General features: G+C 48.1%; 1 protein-coding gene across 2 annotated transcripts in view; it reads right to left on the bottom strand.

The window, feature by feature from the left end:
• Positions 1-7,460: 7,460 nt before the first annotated feature.
• Positions 7,461-14,504, bottom strand: part of CSPG5 (chondroitin sulfate proteoglycan 5) — a 115,873-nt gene continuing 108,829 nt past the window's right edge. For both annotated transcript variants that reach the window (XM_069729159.1, XM_069729160.1), the window contains exon 5: positions 7,461-13,715. In XM_069729159.1, coding sequence (XP_069585260.1) covers positions 13,554-13,715 — 162 coding nt within the window. In that variant the 3' untranslated portion in view covers positions 7,461-13,553. The remainder of the gene's footprint in view (positions 13,716-14,504) is intronic.

The following is a 14,504-nucleotide window of genomic DNA, read 5'->3' as shown; positions in this document are numbered from 1 at the left end:
ATCCACAGTGCCCCCATAATAACAGCGATATCCACAGTGCCCCCATAATAACAGCGATATCCACAGTGCCCCATAATAACAGCGATATCCACAGTGCTCAATAATAATAGTGATATCCACAGTGTCCCCATAATAACAGTGATATCCACAGTGCCCCCATAATAACAGCGATATCCACAGTGCCCCATAATAACAGCGATATCCACAGTGCTCAATAATAATAGTGATATCCACAGTGTCCCCATAATAACAGCGATATCCACAGTGCCCCCATAATAACAGTGATATCCACAGTGCCCCCATAATAACAGTGATATCCACAGTGTCCCCATAATAACAGTGATATCCACAGTGTCCCCATAATAACAGTGATATCCACAGTGCCCCCATAATAACAGTGATATCCACAGTGCCCCCATAATAACAGTGATATCCACAGTGCCCCCATAATAACAGTGATATCCACAGTGTCCCCATAATAACAGTGATATCCACAGTGCCCCCATAATAACAGTGATATCCACAGTGCCCCCATAATAACAGTGATATCCACAGTGCCCCCATAATAACAGTGATATCCACAGTGCCCCCATAATAACAGCGATATCCACAGTGCCCCATAATAACAGCGATATCCACAGTGCCCCATAATAAGTGATATCCACAGTGCCCCCATAATAACAGTGATATCCACAGTGTCTCCATAATAACAGCGATATCCACAGTGCCCCATAATAAGTGATATCCACAGTGCCCCCATAATAACAGTGATATCCACAGTGTCTCCATAATAACAGCGATATCCACAGTGCCCCATAATAAGTGATATCCACAGTGCCCCCATAATAACAGCGATATCCACAGTGCCCCATAATAACAGCGATATCCACAGTGCCCCATAATAAGTGATATCCACAGTGCCCCCATAATAACAGTGATATCCACAGTGTCTCCATAATAACAGCGATATCCACAGTGCCCCATAATAAGTGATATCCACAGTGCCCCCATAATAACAGTGATATCCACAGTGCTCCCATAATAACAGTGATATCCACAGTGCTCCCATAATAACAGTGATATCCACAGTGCCCCATAATAACAGTGATATCCACAGTGTCCCCATAATAACAGTGATATCCACAGTGCCCCCATAATAACAGTGATATCCACAGTGCCCCCATAATAACAGTGATATCCACAGTGCCCCCATAATAACAGTGATATCCACAGTGCTCCCATAATAACAGCGATATCCACAGTGCCCCCATAATAACAGTGATATCCACAGTGCCCCCATAATAACAGCGATATCCACAGTGCCCCCATAATAACAGTGATATCCACAGTGCCCCCATAATAACAGTGATATCCACAGTGTCCCATAATAACAGCGATATCCACAGTGTCCCCATAATAACAGTGATATCCACAGTGTCCCATAATAACAGTGATATCCACAGTGCTCCCATAATAACAGTGATATCCACAGTGTCCCATAATAACAGCGATATCCACAGTGCCCCCATAATAACAGCGATATCCACAGTGCCCCATAATAACAGCGATATCCACAGTGCTCAATAATAATAGTGATATCCACAGTGTCCCATAATAACAGTGATATCCACAGTGCCCCCATAATAACAGTGATATCCACAGTGTCCCCATAATAACAGTGATATCCACAGTGCCCCATAATAACAGTGATATCCACAGTGTCCCATAATAACAGTGATATCCACAGTGCCCCATAATAACAGTGATATCCACAGTGCCCCATAATAACAGTGATATCCACAGTGCCCCCATAATAACAGTGATATCCACAGTGCTCAATAATAATAGTGATATCCACAGTGTCCCCATAATAACAGTGATATCCACAGTGCCCCATAATAACAGTGATATCCACAGTGCCCCCATAATAACAGTGATATCCACAGTGCCCCCATAATAACAGTGATATCCACAGTGCCCCATAATAACAGTGATATCCACAGTGCTCAATAATAATAGTGATATCCACAGTGCCCCATAATAACAGTGATATCCACAGTGCCCCGATAATAACAGCGATATCCACAGTGTCTCCATAATAACAGCGATATCCACAGTGCCCCATAATAAGTGATATCCACAGTGCCCCCATAATAACAGTGATATCCACAGTGCCCCCATAATAACAGCGATATCCACAGTGCCCCCATAATAACAGTGATATCCACAGTGCTCCCATAATAACAGTGATATCCACAGTGCTCCCATAATAACAGTGATATCCACAGTGCCCCATAATAACAGTGATATCCACAGTGTCCCCATAATAACAGTGATATCCACAGTGCCCCCATAATAACAGTGATATCCACAGTGCCCCCATAATAACAGTGATATCCACAGTGCCCCCATAATAACAGTGATATCCACAGTGCTCCCATAATAACAGCGATATCCACAGTGCCCCCATAATAACAGCGATATCCACAGTGCCCCCATAATAACAGCGATATCCACAGTGCCCCCATAATAACAGTGATATCCACAGTGCCCCCATAATAACAGTGATATCCACAGTGCCCCCATAATAACAGTGATATCCACAGTGTCCCCATAATAACAGTGATATCCACAGTGCCCCCATAATAACAGTGATATCCACAGTGTCCCATAATAACAGTGATATCCACAGTGCCCCCATAATAACAGTGATATCCACAGTGTCCCCATAATAACAGTGATATCCACAGTGTCCCCATAATAACAGTGATATCCACAGTGCCCCCATAATAACAGTGATATCCACAGTGCCCCCATAATAACAGTGATATCCACAGTGTCCCCATAATAACAGTGATATCCACAGTGCCCCATAATAACAGTGATATCCACAGTGTCCCCATAATAACAGTGATATCCACAGTGCCCCCATAATAACAGTGATATCCACAGTGCCCCCATAATAACAGTGATATCCACAGTGCCCCCATAATAACAGTGATATCCACAGTGCCCCCATAATAACAGTGATATCCACAGTGCCTCATACTTTGCACAATAATTACATTTTGTAGTCGCTGCTTTTTTCTGTGAGATGAACATGTGAACAGTGACCAGAAAATCCTCAAAAAATGTGGTGTGCAGCGTTGATCTATTTGGAATGGGGAATATCGGGGGTGAACATGCAGTTGATGCAATCTGTGCAGCTACAGGGGCCCCAGGGATCTGCGGGGCCACATCCAGATCCACAGGCAGCAGTTGGTGTTTTGTATTGAGAGGAGCTATTAGGCTCAGGGCCCCCATAGTGTTCCTGCCCCGGGGCCCCCATAGTGTTCCTGCCCCGGGGCCCCTATAGTGTTCCTGCCCCGGGGCCCCTTCTGTCCGCCCTGTACTAGGTGCCGTGTGTCTTGTCTACTTGAGTACATACAGGACAGACTTCCCCTTTAATTCCTGCGTCCATCTGTAACTCTGAGGCCTAATGAAGCGAAGTAATGTGACAGCGGCTGCCGCTCCGCTCACTGGTGATGGCGGTGACTGGAAACCAGTTGTGACTCCGGTATAGTGACCCAGATCGAATCGTGGCCCCGTGAGGCGTCTGTAGGGCCGATCCTGGACGCTGATGATGGGAGCGGAGAAGTTCTATTGCTTTTCAATCTCTGACGTGTGTAACCAACCGCTCTCGTAGTGCCGCCATCACGTGCAGCTTTGGTCGTGCTGAGCTCTGTAGTGTCTGGTGTCCAGCGGTTTAGTGTCACTTTCTCTGGTGCCCAAGTTCATGGTGCCCTTCTGGTTACTTGCAACTTTATCTCTAGTGTTATATCTAGTGGATCAGTTGCCCCGTCCCCAATGTCCGGTGGATCAGTTGCCCCGTCCCCAGTGGATCAGTTGCCCCGTCCCCGGTGTCTGGTGGATCAGTTGCCCCGTCCCCGGTGTCTGGTGGATCAGTTGCCCCGTCCCCGGTGTCTGGTGGATCAGTTGCCCCGTCCCCGGTGTCTGGTGGATCAGTTGCCCCGTCCCCGGTGTCTGGTGGATCAGTTGCCCCGTCCCCGGTGGATTAGTTGGCCCATCCCCGGTGGATCAGTTGCCCCATCCCCGGTGGATCAGTTGCCCCGTCCCAGGTGGATTAGTTGCTCCGTCCCCGGTGGATCAGTTGCCCTGTCCCCGGTGGATCAGTTGCCCCGTCCCCGGTGGATCAGTTGCCTCGTCCCCGGTGGATCAGTTGCCTCGTCCCCGGTGGATCAGTTGCCCCTTCCCCGGTGGATCAGTTGCCCCGTCCCCGGTGGATCAGTTGCCCCTTCCCCAGTGTCCGGTGGATTAGTTCCCTGCCTCCCGATATTTGGGTTCCTGCCTTTGGCCCCTGTGGACAAGGAGGGCTGAAAACAGAATGTCTTGGGGTTCGGGAACATGATGGGACCTGTAGTCCGCCTGCTATGTGTATGGGGCCCGTTCTGCACTTGTCCTGTGGAGTGTCAGCTCCTGGGGTCACCGGTGATACCTGGACAGTATTTCTCGCTTCTCATTAGACTCTCACTAATTACAGGGTTGTCGGGGGGACGCCGCGATCAGGGGGGACCGTCCCCATTATAACGTCCTCCGATCCTGACACAGGAAAGCACGAAGCCGCCACCGTCTCCAGCTGCGGCCCGTCCACCGTGCTGGCTGTCACCATGGAAACACGGCATTCGTTCGACCTTGAAACAGCCCCATTAATACAAACAGCAGCTCGAACCCAGAGCAAAGGATGAAGCTGGAAACACAGAAAGACCCCGAAAACATTCACCCCGCACATAGACCACTCTGACCCCGTACAGCAAGCCGTACACCCAGACCCCCGTACTCCCAGCCACACACTGTACACCCAAACCCCCGTATTCCCAGACACCGTACACCCAGACCCAATACACCAAGCCGCACACCCAATACACCCAGACACCGTACACCCAAACCCTTGTATTCCCAGACACCGTACACCCAACCACATACCCCAGACACCGTACACCCAAACCCCCGTATTCCCAGACACCGTACACCCAGACCCAATACACCAAGCCACACACCCAATACACCCAGACACCGTACACCCAAACCCCCGTATTCCCAGACCCCGTACTCCCAGCCGCACACCCGACTGCTCACCCAGATCTCATACACCATACACACAGACCCCGTACGCCCAGACCCAGTACACCATACACCTAGACCCAATACACCCAGACACCGTACACCCAGACCCCATACTCCCAGCCGCACACCCGACCCCATACAGACCCTGCACAGAGCTGCACACACTGACCCCTTATTCCCAGCTGCACACCCAGACCCCGTACACCAAGACCCCATACACCCTGACCTTGTACACCAAGACCCCATACACTGAGTCGCACAACCAGACCCCGCACATACAGTGGCATGCAAAAGTTTGGGCACCATGCATGGTTAGTATCTAGAAGCACCCCCTTTTGCAAGTATCACAGCTTGTAAACACTTTTGAAGCCAGACAAGAGTCTTTCAATTCTTGTGTGTGGGATTTTCCTCCATTCTTCCTTGGAGAATTCCTCCAGTTCTGTGATTCCTGGGCCGTCTTGCATCCTCTGCTGTTTTGAGGTCTCGCCACAGATTTGCAGTGATGTTCAGCTCCGGGGACTGTGAGGTTCATTGTAAAACCTTCAACGTGCGCCTTTTGAGGTCTATGTGACGCCAGTCACAACCCATGAACAGGCCGTGAATCAGCGCAGTCAGACGTTCCGGAGTTAATACCAAAAGAGCATGTAGTCAACCAAGGGAAAATACAAAGTCGTAAGTCAGGTCACATGCCAGGGTCAGAATACCAGAGAAATAGCAGATAAGCAAAGGGGCAATAACAAACGGGTAGTCAGAACACGGTCCAAAGGTCAGCAGCGGAGTATCAGAACTTACTGCACAGGGTACAAGCGATCACACACCAGAGAGCACAGGCTCAGAATAAGCTTTTGACTGGCAGTGATCTGGGCCAGACAGTTCTTCTGAATAGCAGGGCAATTACCAAGAACAGGGAGCACCTGTGGAAATCTCTGCACCTTCCAGCCTTAGATAGGTCCACCGAGCTGTCAATCAAAGCACTGACAGCTCAGCACGCCCCAGCACAGGATAGGATGGCAAAGCTGTCCATCATCGAGTCCCAGACACTGAGCAGAGGAATCGTGAACGTCTATTGTGGATTGTGACGTGTGTTAAGGATCATTATTAGTGAGGAGCGAGTATACTAATTGCTCGGGTGGTCTCCGAGTATTTGTGACTGCTCGGAGATTTAGTTTATGTCGACACAGCTGCATGATTTGCGGCTGCTAGACAGCCTGAATACATGCAGGGATTGCCTGTTTGTTAGGGAATCCCCACATGTACTCAGGCTGTCTAGCAGCCGCAAATCATGCAGCTGTGTCGACATAAACTAAATCTCCGAGCACGCCAAAATACTCGGAGACCACCCGAGCATGCCTGAGAAATCTAGAGTAACGAGCACACTCGCTCATCACTACTCATTATCTATTTGTAGAAGCCTTCCTCATCCTCTTCCTCTTTTCACCTTCAGCTTTTTTACAGATGTGTTATGTTTGCATCAAGATTTTGTTGAAATTTCACTTTCCCTCAACCCCAAAGCATGACTCTCGCCTACCATAGAAACCTTCAAAAAGAACCTGAAGACCCACCTCTTCCGACAAGCCTTCAGCCTGCAGTGATCCTGAATTTACTGAACCGCTGCACAACCAGCTCTTCCCTCTCCTAGTCTATCCTCACCCATCCCCTGCAGACTGTGAGCCCTCGCGGGCAGTGTCCTCCCTCCTTATGTACCTGTTAGTTCCTTGTTTTTTGCTCATGTTTATTGTATTTGTCTATATTTGCCCCTTTTTCACATGTAGAGCGCCATGGAATAAATGGCACTATAAAAATGTATAATAATAATAATAATAATAATAAATTGATCTACCACCATGCCTCATGGTTGGTGAGATGTTCTTTTCCTGAAATTGTCTGCCCTTTTTTCTCCACAAGTTATCTGAGCACACAAATCTCCAAGGGTGCCCAAACTTTGGCATCGACCCACTTTTCTTTTTGGAATTTTTAAAATTGTAAAAGATGACAATGCATTTTCTTTTCTTGCCTAAAATATAAAGGAAATGTGTCATCTGTAACTTCAGCAAGTTGAAGATGAAATGATCTCTAAAAGGGTTAAACAGTTCACAATAACAGTAATTTTGACCAGAGGTGCACAAACTTACTGTATATATGCCACTGTATAGAGCCGCACACCCTGACCCCGAACATACACACACACTGACCCAGCGCACGCACACACTGACCCCACAAACACATTGACCCCACGCACACACGTGCACACACACACACACAGAGTGACCCTGGACGCACACATTAACCCCACGCACCCGGACACACGCAGTCATTTTATTGATTGCAGGGAGTCATAACTTTAAAAACGTTTTATTTCGGTTGAATTTTCCTTTTAACCTTTTTATTTTACATTATTTCCAAAAAAAGTTGGGTGAAAGTACAAAAAAATTTGGCTGCGCACAGCGAAGGTTTCATTGTTTTATCATTTTAGAAATCACACATGGCAGTAGTACAAGGGCCGACTCAAGCGGAAAAACGGGACACGCAGGGCACACGCACGCGTCAGACAACACTCATCCCATGTCCAATGCCTGCCTACGTCTCTGAGGGTGCAGGATGGTGGGCCGGGCCTGGGCTCTGTCCTATTGGGACCCCCGTCACCATGTGTCAAGAGAAAACGTTTCACTTTGGGGCATTCTGGGATGAACAGTCCATGTGTCTCTCCTGCCCTGTGCCATCTCTGAGGGGAAGACATGATGATGATCACCAGCCAAGGCTTCAACATAATCAATTAAAGTTGCCAACAACCAGAATCAATCACTACCCAATGTCCTGCCCAACAGCCAATCCCAAGCAGTGATCACTACCTAATGTCCTGCCCAACAGCCAATCACAAGCAGTGATCACTGCCCAACAGCCAATCACAAGCAGTGATCACTACCCAATGTTCTGCGCAACAGCCAATCACAAGTAGTGATCACTACACAATGCCCTGTCCAACAGCCAATCACAAGCAGTGATCACTTCCCAACAGCCAATCACAAGCAGTTATCACTACCCAATGTCCTGCCCAACAGCCAATCACAAGTAGTGATCACTACACAATGTCCTATCCAACAGCCAATCACAAGCAGTGATCACTACCTAATGTCCTGTCCAACAGCCAATCACAAGCAGTGATCACTACCCAATCACAAGCAGTGATCACTACCCAATGTCCTGCCCAACAGCCAATCACAAGTAGCCCAACAGCCAATCACAAGTAGTGATCGCTACACAATGTCCTGTCCAACAGCCAATCACAAGCAGTGTTCACTACCCAATGTCCTGCCCAACAGCCAATCACAAGCAGTGATCACTACCCAATGTCCTGCCCAACAGCCAATCACAAGCAGTGATCACTACCCAATGTCCTGCCAAAAAGCCAATCACAAGCAGTGATCACTACCCAATGTCCTGTCCAACAGCCAATCACAAGCAGTGATCACTACCCAATGTCCTGCCCAACAGCCAATCACAAGCAGTGATCACTACCCAATGTCCTGCCCAACAGCCAATCACAAGCAGTGATCACTACACAATGTCCTGTCCAACAGCCTCACAAGCAGTGATCACTGCCCAACAGCCAATCACAAGCAGTGATCACTACCCAATGTCCTGCCCAACAGCCAATCACAAGCAGTGATCACTACCCAATCACAAGCAGTGATCACTACCCAATGTCCTGCCCAACAGCCAATCACAAGTAGTGATCGCTACACAATGTCCTGTCCAACAGCCAATCACAAGCAGTGTTCACTACCCAATGTCCTGCCCAACAGCCAATCACAAGCAGTGATCACTACCCAATGTCCTGCCCAACAGCCAATCACAAGCAGTGATCACTACACAATGTCCTGTCCAACAGCCTCACAAGCAGTGATCACTGCCCAACAGCCAATCACAAGCAGTGATCACTACCCAATGTCCTGCCCAACAGCCAATCACAAGCAGTGATCACTACCCAATCACAAGCAGTGATCACTACCCAATGTCCTGCCCAACAGCCAATCAAAAGTAGCGATCACTACACAATGTCCTGTCCAACAGCCAATCACAAGCAGTGATCACTGCCCAACAGCTAATCACAAGTAGTGATCACTACCCAATGTCCTGCCCAACAGCCAATCACAAGCAGTGATCACTACCCAATGTCCTGCCCAACAGCCAATCACAAGCAGTGATCACTGCCCAATGTCCCGCCCAACAGCCAATCACAAGCAGTGATCACTACACAATGTCCTGTCCAACAGCCAATCACAAGCAGTGATCACTACCCATTGTCCTGCCCAACAGCCAATCACAAGCAGTGATCACTACCCAATGTCCTGCCCAACAGCCAATCACAAGCAGTGATCACTACCCAATGTCCTGCCCAACAGCCAATCACAAGTAGTGATCACTACCCAATGTCCTGCCCAACAGCCAATCACAAGTAGTGATCACTACCCAATGTCCTGCCCAACAGCCAATCAAAAGCAGCGATCACTACACAATGTCCTGCCCAACAGCCAATCACAAGCAGTGATCACTACCCAATGTCCTGCCCAACAGCCAATCACAAGTAGTGATCACTACACAATGTCCTGTCCAACAGCCAATCACAAGCAATGATCACTACCCATTGTCCTGCCCAACAGCCAATCACAAGCAGTGATCACTACTCAATCACAAGCAGTGATCACTACCCAATGTCCTGCCCAACAGCCAATCACAAGTAGTGATCACTACACAATGTCCTGTCAAACAGCCAATCACAAGCAGTGATCACTGCCCAACAGCCAATCACAAGCAGTGATCACTGCCCAACAGCCAATCACAAGCAGTTATCACTACCCAATGTCCTGCCCAACAGCCAATCACATGCAGTGATCACTACCCAATGTCCTGCCCAACAGCCAATCACATGCAGTGATCACTACCCAATGTCCTGCCCAACAGCCAATCACAAGCAGTGATCACTACCCAATGTCCTGCCCAACAGCCAATCACAAGCAGTGATCACTACCCAATGTCCTGCCCAACAGCCAATCACAAGCAGTGATCACTACCTAATGTCCTGCCCAACAGCCAATCACAAGCAGTGATCACTACCTAATGTCCTGCCCAACAGCCAATCACAAGCAGTGATCACTACCCAATGTCCTGCCCAACAGTCAATCACAAGCAGTGATCACTACCCAATGTCCTGCCCAACAGCCAATCACAAGTAGTGATCACTACCCAATGTCCTGCCCAACAGCCAATCACAAGCAGTGATCACTACCCAATGTCCTGCCCAACAGCCAATCACAAGCAGTGATCACTACCCAATGTCCTGCCCAACAGCCAATCACAAGCAGTGATCACTGCCCAATGTCCCGCCCAACAGCCAATCACAAGCAGTGATCACTACACAATGTCCTGTCCAACAGCCAATCACAAGCAGTGATCACTACCCATTGTCCTGCCCAACAGCCAATCACAAGCAGTGATCACTACCCAATGTCCTGCCCAACAGCCAATCACAAGCAGTGATCACTACCCAATGTCCTGCCCAACAGCCAATCACAAGTAGTGATCACTACCCAATGTCCTGCCCAACAGCCAATCACAAGTAGTGATCACTACCCAATGTCCTGCCCAACAGCCAATCAAAAGCAGCGATCACTACACAATGTCCTGCCCAACAGCCAATCACAAGCAGTGATCACTACCCAATGTCCTGCCCAACAGCCAATCACAAGTAGTGATCACTACACAATGTCCTGTCCAACAGCCAATCACAAGCAATGATCACTACCCATTGTCCTGCCCAACAGCCAATCACAAGCAGTGATCACTACTCAATCACAAGCAGTGATCACTACCCAATGTCCTGCCCAACAGCCAATCACAAGTAGTGATCACTACACAATGTCCTGTCAAACAGCCAATCACAAGCAGTGATCACTGCCCAACAGCCAATCACAAGCAGTGATCACTGCCCAACAGCCAATCACAAGCAGTTATCACTACCCAATGTCCTGCCCAACAGCCAATCACATGCAGTGATCACTACCCAATGTCCTGCCCAACAGCCAATCACATGCAGTGATCACTACCCAATGTCCTGCCCAACAGCCAATCACAAGCAGTGATCACTACCCAATGTCCTGCCCAACAGCCAATCACAAGCAGTGATCACTACCCAATGTCCTGCCCAACAGCCAATCACAAGCAGTGATCACTACCTAATGTCCTGCCCAACAGCCAATCACAAGCAGTGATTACTACCTAATGTCCTGCCCAACAGCCAATCACAAGCAGTGATCACTACCCAATGTCCTGCCCAACAGTCAATCACAAGCAGTGATCACTACCCAATGTCCTGCTCAACAGTCAATCACAAGCAGTGATCACTACCCAATGTCCTGCTCAACAGTCAATCACAAGCAGTGATCACTACCCAATGTCCTGCTCAACAGTCAATCACAAGCAGTGATCACTGCCCAACAGCCAATCACCAATTTTAATCACTACACGATGTCCTGTCCAACAACCAATCACAAGCAGCGATCATTGCTCAATGTCCTGTTCAACAGCGAATCAATCACCAGTAGTGATCACTACCCAATGTCCTGCCCAATAGCCAATCACATTCTTTGATCACTACCCAATGTCCTCAGCACCAATCAATACCTAATAACCCGCTCAGTTGCCATTTGTGATCACTACCCAATGCCCACTGGCCAATCATTAACCTTGACAGTTACCAAAGTCAACGATCCGATCATTGATGATGGTCACTACCCATCTTCATGTCAATCAATAATATTGATCATTAATCGACATCATATAAGTCCCCACTGATCCCTACCTATCATGACCATTGACGCCCTAGCAGCATCCATCAGCAGTCCGAGTCTCCTCCAGTCCGGGAACCACTCACTTCCCGAATCCCGGTAACAAACGATCCCCATATAAGGCTGTACTGGACATAAGGCCATAAAATACCCGGCCGCAGACTCCCAGGTTACAAGTCTCTAGGAGAGGAACAGACTGTCCCAATCCAGAAAAGAGGATTAGACGGAGATAAGAGCGGTCACCTCAAGACTCGTGGTCGCGGCTGCAGATTACGGGCTTATCCTCGTCTCCACGACTCAGACATATCTTGTGGGGGCTATAAACTGCTTTCCAGTACAACTGTCAGGGCATGCTGGGAGCTACAGCTGCAGAGCCACAGGGTGCAGAGCACTGCTATACACTAACAAGTATGAACCTTATACAGTAAAGCTCTTGGGGTCCACATGCAGCTTCTACGGAGCTCCCAGTGACATAATATGGTGCTCCTTGGCTTTAATGCATAATTTGTACCACTGGGCCCCTGTAATCATTTAGCTCCTGGAGGCCCGTAAAAAGGAAAGGAGGTTGGAGAGGCCAAGTAGAGCCGGACCCTGCTGTGCTGGGATGGTAGGCACAAGGGTAGGTTAGCCTTTGGGCCGGATTGCAACCCCTGCACATCCTATGGTAGTTCTAACTTGCCTCTCTACATGTGGTTAGGAAGGCCAAGAACTGGACCCTGCTGTCCCAGGATGGTAGGCACAGGAGTAAAGTAGCTTTTGGGTCCAATTGTAACTCTTGCAGCTCCTATAGCAATGCACCTGGAGCCCATAAAAAGGAAAGATTGGGTCAGCCCAAACTCCGATTTGTACTGGAAAAGATGGAAAGGGTTAGGAAGGCCAAGAGGAACCCAACTCAAGGTCTGGGGATGGTAGGCACAAGGGCAGCGAATCCTCTGGGTGCAAATGCAACCTCTGTACTCCCTCTAGCTTTGCACCTGGGGACTCATAAAAAGGAAAAACTGGGCTCAGACTCGCGGAGATTCCACTGTAAATGCCAATTACCTAAAAAGCAAATGTTGCAGCTGCGCCATAAGTCACCGGACGAAGCGATGATGGGTTTAGTGCATGTGATCAGACCATGATGTAAGCTCACATCAGACACAATCTGCTGATGTTGTCATTGGAGGCAGTGACATCACAGACTACAGTCTTGTATTGGTTCTACGTTCACATTTAGTGTATTAGTGATGTTACCGGATCTTAGAGACAATGGCGGCATCCGTGGGACAGGGATGCACCTTAACCTACATCAGTTTCCATCTTGTAGAGAATGATTTCTCCAGTCTACATCCGATCATCACACACTGGGATCGTTCCTTAAAAATCACAGTTCCATCTTTCTTTTTTTTGCATATCTCTGTACAAAATACACCAAAGCATGCCAAGGAAATGGGGGCACATTAGAGGGGCGACGTGGTAATGAATCATTTAACCCCTGTCAGTGCTGGAGGAGACAGTGATCGGCTTCTTTCACCAGCTCCTTCAGCACTGGAGAAGTTCAGAGAAGATGGCTCTTGCATCTTCTAGGTCTCCATTCGACTTTCCTCATGTTAAGTTGTTAAGGACACAGTTGACATCCACAATATCCGGATCTCCTTTACCACTCTCATGTTTGGGCGATAGAGAGTTCTGTATGTTGAAAGGTTCCTCGTCCTTCAGGCAAGCCTTGGGCAGATCCTGCACCTTCTGGGGAGCACTGGGATCCTCCTGTAAAAGAAACACATTATGTAAATTGAAGTATTGGAGGAAGTGGGGTTGATTCTAAACCCATGGCGGTTCCCCACAATCAGATATTCTCATGTGCTGCAGGGGATGCAATGTCACCCCAAAACAATGTTACATTTCACTTACACCTGGAAATCCAAGTAAATCTCCAATGTGATATCTGATACACAATGTGTCTTGTGATATGTGAGATAATGTAATGTGGTATCTAATATATAATGTATCACGTGTTGCCCGAAATACAAGGTACTGGGGGTTTTATCACTGACTCTAATGGTCCAACAGTAATTCAGTGTAACCAGTAAAAGTCGAGTTCATAGAAGGGTAACTGGTTTACTAGAATTAGGAGGCAGAAAGCCCCAAGGGCAGTCCATGGAGTTTAGGGTTGGTAGTAACTAGTGAACAGCGAAGACTTAAAGGGGGTCTCCCCTTTAATCCCAGCTGTATTTTACAGTAAAGGGTTGGCTTACAATAAATGAACCACAATGTGGAATGATGCATCTAATCTATTCTTAAAGGACAATCACATGCATAACGCCGCCTATCTTTATCATACAGTATAGCGATTTGTACTTACTTTCCATGAGATTTTTTTATATATTTTCTCGCCGGATATGAAAATTTACTGCAGTCAATAAGAAAAACAGTTTGTGAGCATAAAGTACAGCGTTACTGGCGCAGAAGCTGGCGGGGGGAGGGGAGCTGCCATCTAGAAAATTCAGACTATAGAGCGAGCAGCAGAGGAGAAAGAGGCAGAAACGTTGGCACCTC

This window comes from Ranitomeya imitator, chromosome 6 (genome assembly GCF_032444005.1).
Source record: "Ranitomeya imitator isolate aRanImi1 chromosome 6, aRanImi1.pri, whole genome shotgun sequence".
Taxonomy (NCBI): Eukaryota; Metazoa; Chordata; class Amphibia; order Anura; family Dendrobatidae; genus Ranitomeya; species Ranitomeya imitator.
The sequence above is the reverse complement of the archived record's forward strand: the minus strand, read 5'-3'. Positions and strand labels throughout refer to the sequence as shown.